Source organism: Rana temporaria, chromosome 8 (genome assembly GCF_905171775.1).
Source record: "Rana temporaria chromosome 8, aRanTem1.1, whole genome shotgun sequence".
In the NCBI taxonomy this organism is placed as follows: domain Eukaryota; kingdom Metazoa; phylum Chordata; class Amphibia; order Anura; family Ranidae; genus Rana; species Rana temporaria.
Genome location: NC_053496.1, coordinates 178451988 through 178472610, shown reverse-complemented (window position 1 = coordinate 178472610; position 20623 = coordinate 178451988). Strand labels below are relative to the sequence as shown.

Sequence of the window (20623 nt, the reverse complement as noted above, 5' to 3'; positions counted from 1 at the left end):
CCTTCCCCCCTCCGGTGCCACAGTTGGCACCTTTCGGGGGGAGGAGGGACAATATACCTGTCCTTGACAGGTATCCTTTCCCATTTCCAGGAGTCCGGGTCGTGGCCTGTGACGTCAGCGCAAGGCTTCCTCCTCCTCCCCCAGGCCAGAAGAGAGGAGTGGGCCTCGCGCATGCCCAGTAGGGTTCCTGGTGTGAAACCGAAAGGCTACACTGCAGGGTACACTTACCCGCAATGGCAGCGGCAGCACCCGACAGCTGATGGAAACATCAGCTGCGGGTAGGGGTGCAACGGATCAAAAAACTCACGGATCGGATCGATCCTCGGATCAGGAGTCACGGATCGGATCATTTTCGGATCAGCAAAAAAAATAAAAATAAAAAAGGGTCCGTTTTTTCATTGGTCCAAAAATATATATATATATATATATATATATATATATATATATATATTTTTTTTTGGACCAATTAAAAAAAAGGAACCTTTTTTTTTTTGCTGATCCGAAAAAAGAGCACAATAGCAATTCACAGGGGTGGATTAAAGAGGAAGCAGGTGAGGCTGTTTGGGACTTAAAGTACAATCTTGATGTTTTTACAGCAATATATATATATATATATATATATATATATATATATATATATACATATATTTTTTTTTTTTTTTTGCTTTAAAAACATCAAGATTGTACTTTAAGTCCCAAACAGCCTCACCTGCTTCCTCTTTAATCCACCCCTGTGAATTGCTATTGTGCTCTTTTTTCCCCCTTTCCCCCCCCTCCTCTCACACCAGTGCTTCACTGCTAACATTCCCATTCAGCTTTCTAGAGCCCAGTGCACAGCGTGACACGCCTCCCCGGGGAGGCGGGGAGGCGTGTCACGCTGGGCTCTGGCAAGCAGACTGGCCGCCGCTCCGGAGCTAGGCCGAAGCCGGGGACTTTCCTAGGCCTAGGCTCCGGAGCGCTCCGCGGATCGCGGGGTGTGCCGATCCGAACGGGGTGGCCCGTTCGGATCACGGATCGGTGACGATCCGTTACACCCCTAGCTGCGGGTGCAGACATCGCTGGACTTCAGGACAGGTAAGTGTCCATTTATTAAAAGCCAGCAGCTGCTGTATGTGTAGCTGCTAGTTTTTATTTTATTTTTTGGGTGGAACACTGCTTTAAGTCAGGAGGCAGAGCCGCCATCAGGGGGGTACAGGCAGTACACATGTACGGGGCCCAGATAGCAACCCTCTATTTTTTGTTTGTCAGCACCCAAAGCCCCCCCCGACCTGTAAGAGGCCCAGTGGTCCCCAGGGGCCTGGATGGCAACCCCCTATTTTTTTTTTTGTTTGTCAGCACCCAAAGCCCCCCCGACCTGTAAGGGGCCCGGATGGCAATCCCCCCTTTTTTTTTCAATCTTTTTTTGTACGTCAGCACCCAAAGCCCCCCGACCTTAATTTGCATGCCCCCCGCTTCTCAATTCGTGGCCCCCCCGGTCCTACACTTGCGGCAGAACCCCCCCCCCCCCCCGTTCTCTGCTCCACCAGGAGGCCAATGCCTGAAGCTGTGTAAGGGGCCCTTAAAATTCCTGATGGCGGCCCTTTCAGGAGGTATACCCCTAGTGGGGAGGAGCACATGGGGAATACTGTAGAGCAGTGCTGCCCAACCTCAGTACTCTATTCCCTCCAACAGGTCATGTTTTTAGGATTTCCTTCACATTGCACGGGTGCTTTTAATTCATGACAATGGCTTTGTATTTATGACAGCTGTTATATCTAAGGGAAAATATAAAAAATATGGCCTGTTGGGGGTAACTGAGCACTAAGGGAATGACTGATATAGAATTTCAGTTGAGTGACAGCTCTGAGTCGGCTAATATCACATCCAAGATTGCTGTACCCAGCATCAGTCCAGTATATCTGGTCTATAAATTAGAGGCTCTGGATGGACAGTTGGATGAATTGCTCTATATTTAGGATGTATCTGGACTTTTTTTTCTCCAGAATAACATATACCTTATGGTTACCAAGTACAAATGCTGTTTCAATGTATTTATTGATTATTATTTTTTTGACACAACATAAGAAATCAGAAGCAAGCTTATAGGTCACCCGCGCAGGGGCTGAAGAATGATCAGGTATTACAGTGAAATCCAAAAGGAATACGAACAGGACAATCGTAATTAAACACCTTTATGCTATTGGAATGATATCAAAGGATAATAAATGCAAAAATGGAAAGAAAAAAGAGAACATAAAGGAAAAAAAGGCCACGGCCTACTCGCAGTCATCCCAGGGGAGTAGAAATGATTTCATAAAGGCAAGCAAGTCTATACAATATTATTGTCTGCTGTGTTTGAAATAACACTCTCTTGTTTTATTTTTAGGAACAAACATTAAATATAATAATGTCTCCCACTTAGATTGCTGATCAAGGCCCAAATCATTTTACTTCCATCATACTCTCCAGCCACTGCGCCTTGTTTGGCTGTTGTCTCTGAAACACGGAATAACATTTTTTTGCATTTGTACAGAATACAGCGTGGTACTAAAAATAAGATCACAATTGACTTCCTATGCCGCTTTTTTTCTTATCCTACCTAAAACACACAAAAAAAATATATTTTCTGCCCCCCCCCCCCCCCTTCAAAAAATATACTGACACAAACAAAAGCCCTGTTACTGACCTAGATCAAACCTTCATCTAGTTTTTTTTTTTATGATTATTTAATGTATTTATTTTCTTACACACACACACGACAGCTCTCCTCCACCATCCACACTACATTCTCCGACAGCTCTCCTCCATCATCCACACTTCATTCTCCGACAGATCTCCTCCCACCATCCACACTACATTCTCCGACAGCTCTCCTCCACCATCCACACTACATTCTCCGACAGCTCTCCCCCACCATCCACACTACATTCTCCGACAGCTCTCCTCCACCATCCACACTACATTCTCCGACAGCTCTCCTCCACCATCCACACTACATTCTCCGACAGCCCTCCTCCACCATCCACACTACATTCTCCGACAGCTCTCCTCCCACCATCCACACTACATTCTCCGACAGCTCTCCTCCACCATCCACACTACATTCTCCGACAGCTCTCCCCCACCATCCACACTACATTCTCCGACAGCTCTTCTCCACCATCCACACTACATTCTCCGACTGCTCTCCTCCACCATCCACACTACATTCTCCAACAGCTCTCCTCCACCATCCACACTACATTCTCCGACAGCTCTCCTCCACCATCCACACTACATTCTCCGACAGCTCTCCTCCACCATCCACACTACATTCTCCGACAGCTTTCCTCCCACCATCCACACTACATTCTCCGACAGCTCTCCTCCCACAATCCACACTACATTCTCCGACAGATCTCCTCCACCATCCACACTACATTCTCCGACAGCTCTCCTCCCACCATCCACACTACATTCTCCGACAGCTCTCCTCCACCGTCCACACTACATTCTCCGACAGCTCTCCTCCACCATCCACACTATATTCTCCGACAGCTCTCCTCCACCATCCACACTACATTCTCCGACAGCTCTCCTCCACCATCCACACTATATTCTCCGACAGCTCTCCTCCCACCATCCACACTACATTCTCCGACAGCTCTCCTCCACCATCCACACTACATTCTCCGACAGCTCTCCTCCCACCATCCACACTACATTCTCCGACAGCTCTCCTCCACCATCCACACTACATTCTCCGACAGCTCTTTTCCACCATCCACACTACATTCTCCGACAGCTCTCCTCCACCATCCACACTACATTCTCCGACAGCTCTCCTCCCACCATCCACACTACATTCTCCGACAGATCTCCTCCACCATCCACACTACATTCTCCAACAGCTCTCCTCCACCATCCACACTACATTCTCCGACAGCTCTCCTCCACCATCCACACTACATTCTCCGACAGATCTCCTCCACCATCCACACTACATTCTACGACAGCTCTCCTCCCACCATCCACACTACATTTTCCGACAGCTCTCCTCCACTATCTACACTACATTCTCCGACAGCTCTTCAGATATTCTCCCACTATTCACCCATTCTATGACAGGTCCCCCTATCGTCTACACTTCTTTTTCTGACAGTTGTGCCCCCCCCATCTGCACTACATTCTCTAGCAGCTCTCTTTCCACTAGCCACACTACACTTGTGGTGGTTAACACGATTATTTTTCCTAAAGATAGATTTCCCACACTCTAAACATATATAAGGATGCTCAACCATGTGAATTCTTTGGTGTTTGGGAAGGTGTCCTTTATGAGTTAAAAATTTCCCTCATTTATATAAAAAGGACATTCACCCGTGTGAATTCTCTGGTGTATAACAAGGTTTCCTTTATCAATGAAAGATTTCCCGCACTCTGAACACGAATAAGGACGCTCACCCATGTGAATTCTCTGATGTAGAACAAGGTCTCCTTTCTGAGTGAAAGATTTTCCGCACACTAAACATGAATAAGGACGCTCACCCATGTGAATTTTCTGATGTCTAACAAGGCCTCTTTTATGAGTAAAAGATTTCCCGCATTCTGAACATGAATAAGGACGCTCACCGCTGTGAATTTTATGATGTTTAGAAAGATCTCTTTTGTCTTTGAAAGCTTTCCCACACTCTGAACATGAATAAGGGCGCTCATCAGTGTGAATTCTCTGATGTATAGCAAGATCACCTTTGTGAGCGAACGATTTCCCGCACTCTGAACATGAATATAGTCGCTCACCCGTGTGAAATCTCTGATGTATAGCAAGACCACCTTTACGAGTGAAAGATTTCCCACACTCTGAACATGAATATGGACGCTCACCCGTGTGAATTCTCTGATGTGTAACGAGATGATATTTCTTAAGGAAAGATTTCCCGCAATCTGAACATGTATAGGGAAGGTCACCTGTGTGATATTTCTGATGTTGCAAAAGATTTCCTTTCTCAGTGAAAGATTTCCCGCACTCTGAACATGAATAGGGACACTCGCCAGTGTGAATTTTGTGATGTTTAGTAAGTTCTCCTTCGTCTTTGAAAGCTTTCCCACACTCTGAACATGAATATGGACGCTCAACCATGTGAATCCTCTGATGTCTAACAAGACGATATTTCTTAAGGAAAGATTTCCCGCACTCTGAACATGTATAGGGAAGGTCACCTTTGTGATATTTCTGATGTTGAAAAAGATATCTTTTCTCAGTGAAAGATTTCCCGCACTCTGAACATGAATGAGGACGCTCACCTGTGTGAATTCTATAATGTTTAGTAAGATCTCCTTTGTCTTTGAAAGCTTTTCCACACTCTAAACATGAATAGGGACATTCTCCGGTGTGAATTCTCTGATGTCGAACAAGATGATTTTTCCTAAGGAAAGATTTCCCGCACTCTGAACATGTATAGCGAAGGTCATCTGTGTGAACTCTCTGGTGCTCAGTAAGTCTTCCTCTCTTTGTGAAAGATTTCCCGCACTCCGAACACGAATAGGGACGCTCACCCGTGTGAACTCTCTGGTGGTCAGTAAGTCTTCCTCTCTTTGTGAAAGATTTCCCGCACTCCAAACATGAATAAGGATAATCACCAGTGTGAACACTCTGGTGTCCAACGAGTGTTCCTTTTTCAGCGAATGATTTCCCGCACTCTGAACATGAATAAGGTCGCTCACCTGTGTGAATTTTCTGGTGTGCAACAAAGTTTTGTTTACGTTTGAAACATTTCCCGCACTCCAAACAAGGGAAAGGACGCTCACTCGTGTGATTTCTCTGATGTCTAACAAGATTAGATTTCTTATGGAAAGATTTCCCGCACTCTGAACATGGGAATAGATGGTCACCTCGGTGATCTCCTTCATGGGGTGAGGAAGATTCCTCGGGATCAGAAGGATCTGTTGATCTATCTGCAGTGTGAGCTCTTAAATGGATATTTGCAATCATAGTATGTGATTGATGAGAAGATTCCCCCTGATCAGAGGTATCCATTGATGTCTCCGGACAGGAAGGTCTGTGATGTATATTTTGTGTATTTGGATTTCCTCCTGGAGGATCCTGTGTGATGACAATATCTTCTGACTTACAATCAGCAGATAATAAAAGATGTCTCTCCGAGGAATTCCTCACATCACATCCATCTGTTGGAAAGAAAGAAAAGAAATATAAAAAATCTCAGTAGATGACAAATAACTGGAGTTTTAGCTCCTCCCCCCGTCGGCGGAATAAGTGGAAATGCCAATCTCACAGCTGGGCTCCTGTTCTTCCTCCGAAATCAATCAGAAAAGTCTTCACACCGAGTCCATATATGATCTGCTAATTCTAGAATAATAAATAGTTATGACCGAGGCTTCATTAACCACATGCCGACCAGCACACGACGATATACATCGACACAATGGCTCGGCTGGGCAGATCGACGTATATATACGTCCACTTTAAGATGTGACATTGTGCCGCGAGCTCCGTGAGTCTGACAACGGGTCCCACGGACTTGATGTCCGTGGGGATACCCGCGATCGTCTCACGGAGAGAAAGAACAGGGAAATGCTGATGTAAAGAAGCATTTCCCCGTTCTTCCTAGTGACAGGACACTGATCACAGCTCTCGGTGATCAATGTCGTCTCACGCGTAGCCCATCATCCCCACAGTTAGAATCACTCCCTAGAACACACTTAACCCCCCTCAGCGCCCCCTACTGGTTAAGTCTTCACTACCAGTGTAATTTTTACAGTGATCAGTGCATTTTTACAGCACTGATCGCTGTATACAGTAAATGTGAATGGTCCCAAAATGGCATCAAAAGTGACCGCCATAATGTCGCAGTCACAAAAAAAAAAATAAAAAAAAAATAAATCGCTGATCGCCGCCATTACTAGTAAAAAAAAATATATTAATAAAAATGCCATAAAACTATCCCCTATTTTGTAGACTCTATAACTTTTGCGCAAACCAATCAATAAGCGCTCATTGCGATTTTCTTTACTAAAAATATGTAGAAGAATACGTATCGGCCTAAACTGAGGGAAAAAAAAGTTTTTTTATATATATTTTTTGGAGATATTTATTATAGCAAAAAATATTGTTATTTTTTTTCAAAATTGTCGCTCTTTTTTTTTGTTTTGTAGCGCAAATAATAAAAACTGCAGAGGTGATCAAAAACCACCAAAAGAAAGCTCTATTTGTGGGGAAAAAAGGACGTCAATTTTGTTTGGGAGCCACGTCGCACGATCGCGTAATTGTCAGTTAAAGCGATGCAGTGCCGTATCGCAAAAAGTGCTCTGGTCTTTGGCCAGCCAAATGGTCTGGGGCTGAAGTGGTTAAATACTTAGTCGTCAACATCGCCTCAACAAAAGGAAAAGATATATGAACTGAACTATCTGCCTATGCTGAACTCCGTGATTAGTCAACTTCAACTCAGGGCTAGAATGGCGATATACAAGATGGATATTGTGACGGAGGGCCCGTGCAACCCAGAATCCCTTGGAAAGTATGGAATACCCTTGTTTCAGCTCCCCATGCACCTCTTATGTCTAAGTCGCCCTGTGTCTATTAGGGGCACAGGGTGAGCAAAAAAATAACGGACCCTGAACATATGATTGGATTACTTCAAATGGGACAGTAATATTCATTAACAATATCTCTCAAGAAATATGAAGATTTTATCCCCTGTACACTGTGAGGCATATGACCAGGAAGTATAACGCCTAATATGGGCATTCCAGGAAGTTCAATGTAAGAGTCATTAGATCCCCATTGCTGTTTGTGTTAATTAACTCTGCTATTGTGTGAAGGAGTTCTGTGTTGATTTGTGATAATGTTGATTGTGTCTTCGGAGCTACAAGACGGCAAGTCTGGCCTAAAGGTCATGTTTCGGAGTCATCTAGGCTGTCAAAAGGTTAATGAGCTCATGTTAATTAGGTTTCTGGTCACAGGTGTATTTCCAGAGTAATATGAGCAGGAAGTATGCACCTCCTCTTTCGACTGTGTATAAAACTTGTATTGCTTTCAATAAAGATCTCATTCCTGCTTGACCCTCAACACAGAGCCTCGTCTAGTATTTGGGGGAGAATTATTCGTATGGGGTTCTTGTTCAGCTGGTTGGAATGTTCGGTAGCAGCCTTTGTGTTCGGGAATGGAATGTCCTAAACGACTTTAACCCCTTTCATACTCGGGGGGGGGGGGGGGGGGGGGTCGTTACAGATATTCAACCTCGTTTTTTTTATATTAACAGTATCTCACAAAAGTAAGTACACCCCTCACATTTTTGTAAACACTTTATTCTATCTTTTCATGTGACAACACTGAAGAGATGACGCTTTGCTACAATGTAAAGTAGTCAGTGTACAGCTTGTATAACAGTGTACATTTGCTGTCCCCTCAAAATAACTCACACAGCCATTAATGTCTAAACCACTGGCAACACAAGTGAGTACACCCCCCTAAGTGAAAATGTCCCTTGTTTAGCAGATCCCATGTTCAGTAGAACCCTCCAGCTCTGCTGATCCCCCACTCAGTAGAACCCTCCAGCTCTGCTGATCCATCACTCAGTAGTACCCCCCAGCTCTGCTGATCTATCACTAAGTAGTACCCCCAGCTCTGCTGATCCCCCCACTCAGTAAAACCCTCCAGCTCAGCTGATCCATCACTCAGTAGTACCCCCCAGCTCCGTTGATCCATCACTCAGTACTACCCCCCCAGCTCTGTTGATTCATCACCCAGAAGTACCCCCTAGATCTGCTGATCCCACACTCAGTAGTAACCCCCCCAGCTTTGCTGATCCTCTGCTGATTGCTCGTAACTTCTTTCTGGTTAAAGGATATTAAACACCCAAAAGCAACTAAGACACAATGGGTAAAATGTCTTTTTGCATTAATAATGGCTAAAATGACGTTTTATTGAGGAATGGAGATGGATCTTTCATATGGTGTACAGTATCTCCTCCTCATTTGTCGGGAACATGACGTTATATTGAGGAATGGAGATGGACCTTTCATATGGTGTACAGTATCTCCTCCTCATTTGTTGGGAACATGAATTTATATTGAGGAATGGAGATGGACCTTTCATATGGTGTAAAATATCTCCTCCTCATTTGTTGGGAACATGACGTTATATTGAGGAATGGAGATGGACCTTTCATATGGAGTACAGTATCTCCTCCTCATTTGTTGGGAACATGACGTTATATTGAGGAATGGAGATGGACCTTTCATTTGGTGTGCAGTATCTCCACCTCATTTGTTGGGAACATGACGTTATATTGAGGAATGGAGATGGACCTTTCATATGGAGTACAGTATCTCCTCCTCATTTGTTGGGAACATGACGTTATATTGAGGAATGGAGATGGACCTTTCATATGGAGTACAGTATCTCCTCCTCATTTGGTGGGAACATTATATTGAGGAATGGAGATGGAGTGCTAAAAATATGCACTGTCACTGTACTAATGATGCTGTCTGGGACAGGGATTAAAATCTAGGATGATCAAGGGATTAAGGTGTACGTTTAATAAACCGTGATAACCCGAGATCATGAGGATAACGGCTTATCTCAGAGCACTGCCGGTTTAATAAACTGAGATAAGGAGCAGAGAACATGTTCTCCGCTTCTCATCACAGCACATGGCTGTTTTGTCACAAACGGCCAGTTTAATAAACTGAGATCTGAAGATCTCACAGCCCTTCCACTGAAATGTCTCCCTTCCAGATTCACCAGCTCAGAGGTGGAGAATCTGGGAAGGAATCTGGCGTGATAAAAGGAAGAAGGTTTATTTCTTCCTAATATCAGCACCAGTGGGTTAAAAATGAATATTAACAACAATAAATACACACACACACACACACGGATATATAAAATATACATACACACACACACGTATATATTATATATACGTGTGTGTGTGATTATATATATATATACACACATAAATATATATATTCATGTATTTGTGTATATATACACATATAAATACTGTGTGTGTGTGTGTGTGTGTATATATAATTATCACATGTCTGAAAACATGCAATTACACGTTCTTTTAAACTTTAGTTTCACTTGTTGAACTCGGCTGCACTGGAATCTCACGAGATTACAGGCAGCCCACCCACTTTTACACAGATCTCATCTGTTTTCAGAGAAAACACTTCTCCTTTGTTCTCCCTCTGAGAACTGAAGTTCTCCGTTTATTAAACCGGCTGCAGAGGAGATAATTTTCCTCTTAGAACTGCCGAGAACTGAGAAAAAAACTTCTCAGTTTATTAAACGGACACCTAAAAATGGCATTAAAAGCAGGTGTTTGAGAAGTAAAATGAGACTGCGACCCGTTTATTCCATAGTGCCTATACTTACTTGTGCCGGTAGGTGGAGACATTTCTTCTTCTTCTTCTTCTTCTTCTTCTTCTTCTTCTTCTTCACTTTTCACAATCATCCCGACCTCCTCCATGGACAGCTGATCACCCACCACATACGTCTCCCATTCTTCTTCTTTAACCTCAGCTTTTATATCAATCTGTTCTTCACCCTAAACCCCAAAATAATAAAAAAAAATCTAAAAAAGTCAACTAAAAGAAAAGAAAAATGACAGCACCTTTTCCATTACCTAATACATCAATAAAAGTTTTTGTCAAAATGTGTTTCAGGACAGCACCTGGAGAGAGCGCAGCGCCACCCACTTTCCCAGGAAACACTGCGATCAATGTCTTTTAAAGCAGGACACTTCCACCATGGCCTCAGTTGCGTTTCCCCCGCCATGGTAGAAGCGATGCGAGGAACTACAGGTGTGCTGCGCTCTCTCCAGGCAGAGGTCCTGTGCATAGGGGTATGTAGCAGACGCCTCTGTGAAGTCAATCAGGATGTCCACCAAAACTTTGGCTTTAGTGAACTCGGCACGATGGGCCCTCTGGTTAAAGACTTGGTCTGGGGACTCCACTTCCAAAGTGAAGCTCTGTGGGCTCCCTTTTAATGCGGATTTGTTTTTTGGCCCTGACTTGAGACCATCTTGGATAGGACTGCAAATAAGAAAAAGGCTTTTCCAGCTACGAAAAATATAAGCGCCCTTAGTAAAAAATAATTTTCGTCCTTTTCAGCAAACCCAAGCTTCCAAGGAATCTAGCCATAAAAAGCCCTGGAATGTGCAATGGGGGCGAGGCAGAGTTCTGTTTAGGCAGCTTGAAGAGCCAACTAAAAGCCAATGATGGTGGTCTTGCTGTGGGAGGAAGACTCCTATACTCCCTTCCTCTGTTTGTCCTCAATGTCATCTCCCAGGGGTACAGACTGGAATTTTCAGAAAATCCTCCAAATCGTTTTTTGTAATCCAAATCCCCGGAGTGCAAGACAAGGCCCAACCAGTGACGTCCCTTTTGCAAGACCTGAGGCAGCAGGGAGTGATTATCCCAGTTCCTCAGGCGGAGGAAGGGCTAAGGTTTTATTCTCACATTCTTTATTCTTTGGTAAAGAAACCATTGGGAAAGTTTTGGTTAATGTTGAACCCAAAATTGCTAAATTGACTCATTCGCTACAAAAACTTTTGTATGGATACGATTTATTTCGTAAGGAAGCTTCTCACGGTGGGCTGTTCCATGGCCTCCATTCATCTCCATCTTACCTTCACGTCTTAATAGCAGTGGATTCACAAAGGTTTTTGCATTTGGCAATCAGCTCAGAGGGCACAATCTCCAATCTGCAGTTCAGAGTCCAACCATTTGGGTTATCCTCAGCCTCGAGGATCTTCACCAAGATCATGGCGGAAGCCTTGGCGCCTTTGAGGATTCAGGGAATTATGATAGTTCCATATCTGGAAGATCTCCTTCTGCTTGCCAACTTAAAAGAACAGCTGCTAACAAATTTGAACAGAACATCACTTGAAAAGCTTGGGTTGGCTGCTAAACAAGAAGTCAAATCTGGTTCCTTCCCAAGTGATAAGGTTTTTGGCCTACAACATAGACTCAGTTCAGCAAAAGTTCTTCCTACTAGAAGAGAAGAGGGAGAAGATCCTGGGAGAAGTAAAACAAATTTAGACAAGCTCGCCAGTTACGGTTCGGTTGGCTATGTCAACATTGGGTCTTCTAACAGCCTCTATTCTGGCTGTTCAATTGGCCCACCTCCACTCAAGGGAGCTACAGCAGATAATTCTGCAAAATTGGAAGCATAAAGAACCCTAAGGCCCCGTACACACGGTTGGACAAAACCGATGAGAATGGACCGAGGTTCAGTTTCATCGGTCCAAACCGACCGTGTGTATAGCCCATCGGTCTGTTTTCCTTCGGTCCAAAATTTTAAAACATGCTTCAAAACCAAACCGATGGACCGCTGCCCGATCGGTCCAAACCGATGGTTAGTACAGAAAAGCATCGGTTCAAAACCCGCGCATGCTCAGAATCAAGTCGACGCATGCTTGGAAGCATTGAACTTCGTTTTATTCAGCACGTCGCGTGTTTGACATCACCGCGTTCTGTCCCGATCGGTTTTTGGAACGATGGTGTGTACGCACATCAGACCATCAGGCCACTTCAGCGGTGAACCGATGGAAATGGCCCGTCGGACCATTCTCATCGGTTTTGTCCGACCGTGTGTACGCGGCCTTAGAGAAATGATTCACGATTCCCTTATGGGTGAGGAGGAAATTGTGGTGGTGGAGTAACCAGTCAAATCTGATCAAGGGCCTACTTTGGGTGTTTCCTGCCTCGAGAAGACGAATGACAGATGCAAGTTCCTAGGGGTTGGGTGCATATCTGGAGGGTTGTTTTGCCCAGGGGACCTGGTCAAGTTTAGAAGCAAAAAGATCATCCAATTGGAAGGAAATCAAGGCAATTCTGATAGGGTTTCTTTGGTTCCAGGAGAGGATCAGGGGCCAGCATGTTTAGATCTTGTGTGACAATGATACGGCGGTCGCCTATGTGACAAAGCAGGGAGGTACCAGAAGCAGGGTTCTACTGACCAATGCGGGAGGTCCTAGTTTGGGCGGAGAAAAATCTGGGGTTTCTGTCGGCCCTGCATTTGCAGGGCAGTTTAAATTGGATGTCAGATTTCCTGAGCAGAAAGAAAAGATGGTGGTGAACAAGTGGGGAATTCTGCAGATCGATCTGTTTGTGACTTACTCAAACGGAAAGTTTCCGGCTTACTTTTTCCTGAACAGACTGGATCGGTCAAGGGACTTGGATTCTCTCGCCCATCCTTGCGACTTCCTTTCGTGTTATGCTTTTCCCCCTTCCAGTTAATACCGTGTCAGGACTGTGCTCAGCCCTTCCTTCTCTAAACTGGACGCTCAGCTGTCGGCTAATTGCCAGCTCCTATCTCTCCACAGTGACTAACCTGTTAATGATCCTGCTCATCAGTCCTGCCTATTTAAGGCTTCCAGTTCAGTTGCTTTCTGCCTTCACCTTGGTCAATGTCACAGAGACTCCTATGTTCCTGTTGAAGACTTGCTTGGCTGACGTCCCTTCTGGCTCCTGATCCCGCTTGCTGTTCTACACATTCTTCTCTGGCTCTCTGACATTTGGCCTGGCTGACTATCAAATCTGATTCCTGAACTCTGGCTATGTTTTGACTACACTTACTCTGTTTATCTTTTTTATTATTAAACAAGTGTGATTTAAGTGTACTTCTGTCTCAGTCTGATTTACAGTTTCTGACATACCGCTGGTCCTCAAAACGTTTCAGGAAGAATCCACAAATCTAATACTTGTAGCCCCCTATTGGCCCAATAGCATATTGAGAGGGCTGGCACCTCACTCAAACACATCTGTAAGTCCCGTTTCACACTGGGGCATTTTTCGAGCGTTATTCGAGAGAAGCCTCATCTGCAATCTCAATGTGAAAGCCTGAGTGTTGCGTTTGTCTGTTTGTCTGTTTTTCTGATTCTGTCTTTCAGCATGGCTGGAGGTTTCTCGATTATGACTGAGGCCATGGTGGAAGTGTCCTGCCTTAAATTATGTTGATTGCAGCGTTTCCTGGGAAAGTGGGTGGATCCGCGCTATCTCCAGGTGCTGAAAGACTCCTAAAAATACCATTATCGGTAAGTCAATTTTATTTATTTTTTAATAAATGTAAGTGGTGTAAGTACCTGAACATGACCTGGTATCAGGCTCTTGCACTCCCTAAACATAAGAGCTTAGACTGGGCGAGGGTGAAACAGAACAAGGGGCCAATCAGCTGTGCTGCAATTTTAACAAGAACTGATAGCAGGAGGGAGCAGAGTGACAGAGAGATGAGCTAATCAGTCTGCAGTTTCTCCTTTCACTGTCCAGTCACAGGCTGGGGGAGGGACATGACCAGCAGATATTACTGATCAGAAGTAGAGAAAAAATAAAGTCTACTGCCCATTTCCTGTGAGCCTAGGAAGCCCGGGACCCATTCCCTAGTGGGACATCATCACATCAGCCTGGACTTACAGGAGCGAAGAAAAGCACCATGTCATTCAATATGCACCCCCATTGAAAGAACACAAGGAGGAAGAGGACCCACAATGACTGAACAGCCACAGAAAAAGGAACGTATATTGATTAAAAAGAAAAGAGAAAACGAGCTAGGAACCAAATATGAAGAAGTATGCATTAAAACAAGAACCTAAAAAAAAACGTCCTCATATAGCTTAAAATACGTATTTAGGTCTACATGCCCGGCCCCATCTACCTGATCCTGGTAAGAGATGGTGTGATCCTCCTGTATAGAATCCAGGGAATACAGAGGAGGGGGAAATCTCTCACCCTAAACCCCAAAGATGATAAAATACATTTATAAAATGGAGCAAGAGATTGCACAGAAAAATATCACCTCATAGATTAGAATATATTTGAGTTCCAATTGATCAGTCCCACCTACCTGATGATGGTGGGGGATGGTGTGATCTTCCCATGTGGAATCCCAGGAATACAGAGCATCACCCTCCTTCACAGACTGCTGAGCTCCATTAATCAACATCTCTTCTTCTTCCGTTTTAATCTCAACTTTAATGACTTTTAGTTCCTCATCCTAAACCCCAAAGATTATAGAATATATGTGTAAAATGGAACAATAAATTACGTAGAAGAATATCCTATCATAGCTTAGAATTCTGTTCTAGTTGCTCAGTCCCACCTACCTGATGATGGTGAGGGATGGTGCGATCTTCTTGTATGGAATCCCGGGAATACAGAGGATGGGGACATCTCTCTGGTGGGTCACCCTTCTCCATAGATTGCTGATCCCCAAACATCTCTTATTTTTCGACTTTAACCTCAACTTTGATGTCTTTTAGTTCTTCACCCTAAACCCCAAATATGATAAAATAGATTTGTAAAAGGAAACAAGAGACGATATAGAAGAATGTTATCTCAAAGTGTAGAATTCTACAACGTATTTGAGTTCTAGTTGCTCAGTCCCACCTACCCGATGATGGGGAGGGATGGTGGGATCTTCCTGTGTGGAATTCCCATTAGTAGGAAACACACACACTGACTGAATACATTGTTTCTATGTGTTTATCAGATGATGGGGGATCTAGGTGGACCCTCCGTACTGCTCTCTCCTTTACAATAAAGTCTCCTCTTACCCGGTGATGTGAGGGGCGGCTGATTCTCCATCATGATGTCCTTGTGGAAATCCTTGTGTCCTTCTAAATTCTTCCACTCCTCCATGGAGAAAGAGACAGTGACATCCTGACACCTTATAGCAGGGGTGCCCAACCAGTGGCCCGGGGGCCACATGTGGCCCACGGAGCCCTCTGATGTGGCCCTCGACCTCCTGCTCTGGGATGTCGGGTTGGTCAGAGTTGTGAATGAAGCCAGTGGTAGAAAAAGAAAGCAGCTGCAGAGCAGAGCCGCATAATCCAATGCTTCCTGTATAGCACCGGCTCCTGTCATAGGTGGAGTGATACTAAATGTACTCTGCTTGGGACAGCAAGTTTATTACTAAAATCACATTGTATATATGGACATATCTGTTCTGCAGTGGTTACTGGGCTGCTTTCAAACTGATACGCAGGTGTAGTACAGTGCACCTGCAGGTTCCTGCACTGAGCCATAGACTTCTGGTTTTACCTGTGGGTTTGGTGCACCACACCTGCAGGATATATTAGAATTCTATGGCAAAGTACAGCTAATCTGCAGGAAAGCCAAAGGTGCACTCCGTTGCATCCACAGTGTGGGTAGACCGCAGCCCATCAGTGTAAACGTAGCCTTAGGTCCCTTTAACATGATCTGTCTGACCCAATCGGACCCTTAATTCACCTCTATGGAGTGGCAGATGTACACAGACTTGTGTCCATTTACACCTGCCTATTTCCAATCCGGTCTGCTAAAAAAACAGAAGTGGATCCGTCCCTTTCCACTTGATCAGATGAGAGGGCCCATAGAGTAGAGAGGGCTGTGTCTGTGTGGACGCAGACCTGTCATCTGCTCATTGTGGCCCGCGACTGGTTACTAAGTCGCTTAAGTGGCCCTTGCTCTTTAAAAGGTTGGGCACCCCTGCCTTATAGGAACCGGACACACACAATGATACAGTCACCATCCAGACACATCCCTTGTCTGTTACTGAATAATGTCCCAGAATTCCCGGCACCACTCACCTCTCCTGTCAGCAGCTCAATGATCTTGTTGGTGACTTCTAGAATCTTCTGGTCATTGATTCTTTCGTGTTTCAGGGAATGAGGTGAAGGCACTGTAATGGCGAAATGGTCATCAGACTTTACCCGAGGAAAACTCTGCATTGAAAGAACAAAACGAATGTCATGTGAGCTCCCAGAATCCTCCTCACCTCTCCGGTCAGCTCTGTGTTTTATTAATAGAGATAAGAGTGATGTCATGTGAGCTCCCAGAATCCTCCTCACCTCTCCGGTCAGCTCTGTGTTTTATTAATAGAGATAAGAGTGATGTCATGTGACCTCCCAGAATCCTCCTCACCTCTCTGGTGAGCAGGTAGATCAGGGGTGGCAAACACAAGGCCCGCCAGACCTTGCCATGTGGCCCACGCAACAGGCAGTCCGTTGCCACCTTGTCCGGTTTTTGAGTCATGCAGGGGCGTCGGGAGTGTGTGGCTAGGGGGGATGAAGCTCCGAATGGGTCCCTGAAAAGCCCAGAGTGTCAGGAAAGCTGCATCCAATTGACAGCCCTGAGCGCCCGCAAAGTCCCGCCTTCTGGAGCCTGCAGCTCCTATGATGGACGTCCCACAGAGCCAATCCCGGGACCGCGGGACGTGTGACGTCCATCATAGGCGCCGCAGACTCCAGAAGGCGGCAATTGCAAGCCTCCTCCACACCATGCACTGTAAAGATCCCGGCTCGGGCGGGTGGCTCTCCTCTCCTCCTTTCTGGCTGGCTGGCGTGACACATGATGGGTGTATGTCAGGTAGGTGAAATCATTGTGTATGTGAGGTAGGTCCATGTTACATGTATGTCAGGTAGGTGAAGTCACTGTGTATGTCAGGTAGGTCCATGTATGTCAAATGGCCCATCCCATCCCACCATACCCCATCCCATCCTACCCCTCCCTACCCCATCCCATCCTTCCCCACTCCATGCCATCCCACCCCACTTCATGCCATCCTACCCCACTTCATGCCATCCTACCCCACTCCATCTCACCCCACCTCATCCCATCCTACCCCACTCCACCCCATCCCAGGGTGGATGGGAGGATGGAAGGAGAGTGGAGGGTGCAGAGGTCAGATATTGCACACGGTCCATAGCATACTCCTGTATACTGCATTTCGTATGCAGAAAACTCCTGAACCCTGCGCTCAATAAAACCAGTAATAAACAATTGCAGTGACAATTATTTATGATAATAAATAGTGGACACATAGTCTTACAGATACAACCGGCCCTTTGAGGGCAACCATACTGCTAATGGGGCCCCCGATGAATTTGAGTTTGCCACCCCTGAGGTAGATGATTTCCAGGGTGAGGTTTAAAGTAGAATTTCAGCTACAGGCTAACCAGTCTTAAAAATGCTCCCTCCCCCTCCTAACACCTATACTAATGAACCTGTGTTCATCAGTAGAGGACGGACATGACGGGGGTTACTGGGTGTAAATATAAAATCTTATTACCTCCTCTGCTGCCACTTCAAAACGTCTTCTCTCTACTTCCGTCTGACTCACCTCTCACCCGGAACTTCCTGTTTATACCCCTACATCACTTCCTCTACATAAGACACCTCACTTCCTGTCTGCTATTACTTCCTGTTACTACCTGACATCACTTGCTCCCCAGTTGTGGTATCACTTCCTGTGTCTGTACAATCAGTCTTCCTGTCTCTGTGTTCCACTCCATATAATTGGAAACGAGAGTAATTTTATTAAGGGTGGAGTCCTGTCTATTTTCACTATGTGATTATATATAAGATAACACTGCAATAGTTAAAAAAGCAAGAAGAAAGATCTTAAAAGAATTGCTGGTAAAAGCACAGAAAAATTAAGTATGTTCATTATTTACTTGCAGTGTTTTTCCTTTTCAATATGTTTTCCTTCCTTGCATTGTGTGTTTATGTGTCTGTAAGACTCTCATTTGTTCCTCTGTAATAAAGGAGTATTCTGTGAGTAGAAGGAATACGGTATACATGTGTGGTGTATACTAAGGTGACCAGATTTTCTAAATGGAATCTGGGGAATTTTTTTTTTTTTTTTTACTAGTAATGGCGGCAATCAGCGACTCGCTGCCCGCCTCACAGCCTGTCAAGACTTAGGGCTCTTTCACACGGGCGGACCGTTTAGGTCCGCCTGCCAGTTTTTTATGCGGACCTGAACGGGTGCTCCTCTATGGAGCCATGGATGTCAGCGGTGTCATGCCCGCTGACATCCGACCCGCTCCGATCAGCCAAAGTGTGACGGAGGATAACCTACTTTTCCATCCATCTATCGGATCGGGTGAACACGGACAGACGGTCCGTGTTCATCCGATCCCCCCATAGGGGAGAGTGGAGAAAAGACAGGGCGGTCCCTGCACAGTGTGTGGGAACCGCCCTGTCATCAGCCGGCTCAGCGGGGATCAACGGATCATTATGGGGTGGATCATTACTGATCCGCCCCATGTGAAAGGGGCCTTACTGTCCGGGCCACGGCTACTACTGGGTGGGGAGTGGAGGAAGATCACTCCACCAGGGAAGGCAAGAAGATAAGCAGGCAGACGGCTGGCCGGGACTTGAGCCAAGGCAGAAGAACATGCAAGCGGAGCTGAATGGGCACCCGAAACTGAAGAAAAATTCCCTCCGCTCCGACCAGCACATGATCATCAGAAAGGGGCACAGATAATGGAAAACAAAATACACCCCTCAAGCTAGTAGGAGCAACGGAGCGGGAGTGGAATTCAGAATATTTTTTTTCTTAATTCTGCACTGATTGTCTTTGAAATTGCCCCAGCCCCTGTTCAAATCCAATCCGGGGACAGTGTCCTCAATCCGGGGACTGTCCCCTGAAACCGGGGACGTCTGGTCACCCTAGTGTATACACAAGTAGGCTCAGACTCTATTATACCACACCCAGTATTCAGTGTAACCTAAACACCCCCACTTTTCGCCACAGGTGCACCACAGATCATCTTCTGCCCCTCTTATTAGAATTCTTAATCACTTCACATCCTCCCTATAGTAATATGACGTCCACAAGGTGGCTCTGCCATCCTGGGTGGATGTCATATGGCGTCCTCGGGCCTCCCGGCCGCCAGGGGGGGCACGTGCCTGCCATGTCCCGCGGGTGCGTGGCAGCCGCAATGTCGGCCCAAGGTACCTGCAATCGGCAGTTACAGAGCCAGGGACGTGGATCTCTCAGGTAGAGGAGACCGATGGTGTGTCCCTTGTACATAGGGACACTGATCGGTCACCTCCCCCCACAGTTAAAATCACTCCATAGGGAACACATTTAACCCCTTGATCGCCCCCTAGTTTTAACCCCTTCCCTGCCAGTCACATTTATACACTAATCAGTGCATATTTATAGCACTGTTCGCTGTATAAATGTAAATGGTCCCAAAATAGTGTCAAAAGTGTCCAATCTGTCTGCCGCAATATCGCAGTCCTGAAAAAATTGCAGATAACCACCATTACTATCCTGACCACGACACCACCTGCCTGGAGTTTGCATGTTCTCCCTGTGCCTGCGTGGGTTTTCTTCCGGGTACTTCAGTTTCCTCCAACTCCAAAAAGACATGCTGGTAGGTTAATGTGAGTTAGGGACCTTAGATTGTAAGCTCGTTGAGGGTAGGGACTGATGTGAATGTACATTGTATATGTAAAGCGCTGCGTAAATTGACGGCGCTGTATAAGTACCTAAATAATAATAACTAGTAAAAAAAAAAAAAATCATAAATCTATCTCCTATTTTGTAGGCGCTATAACTTTTGCGCAAACCAATCACTATGCGCTTATTGTGATTTTTTTTTTTAACCAAAAATATGTAGAAGAATACATATCGGCCTAAACTGAGAAAAAAAAAATTGGGATATTTATTATAGCAAAAAAATATTGTGTTTTTTTTTTTTTTAATTTTCGCTCTTTTTTTGTTTATAGCGCAAAAAATAAAAACCGCAGGAGATGAGCATATACCACCAAAAGAAAGCTCTATTTGTGGGGAAAAAAGGACATCAATTTTATTTGGGCATGACAGCCTGGTCAGGAAGTGGGTAAACCCTTCTGGAGCTGACATGGTTAA

General features: G+C 45.2%; 1 protein-coding gene across 2 annotated transcripts in view; it reads right to left on the bottom strand.

Annotated features, from left to right (window-relative positions):
• The window catches only part of LOC120909992 (gastrula zinc finger protein XlCGF57.1-like), a 33559-nt gene extending 15490 nt beyond the window's left edge, over positions 1-18069 (bottom strand). Inside the window, exons 1-6 of one of the 2 annotated variants that reach the window (XM_040321809.1) lie at positions 18029-18069; positions 16548-16682; positions 15084-15248; positions 14825-14974; positions 10355-10526; positions 3976-6141 (exon numbers count right to left, since the gene is read on the bottom strand). In XM_040321809.1, the coding sequence (XP_040177743.1) occupies positions 4298-6141; positions 10355-10526; positions 14825-14974; positions 15084-15197 (2280 nt within the window). In that variant the 5' untranslated portion in view covers positions 15198-15248; positions 16548-16682; positions 18029-18069 and the 3' untranslated portion in view covers positions 3976-4297. Of the gene's footprint in view, positions 1-3975; positions 6142-10354; positions 10527-14824; positions 14975-15083; positions 15249-16547; positions 16683-18028 lie in introns of those variants that run through there. The other variant, XM_040321810.1, reaches the window with a different exon arrangement.
• Between the last annotated feature and the right edge of the window lie 2554 nt (positions 18070-20623).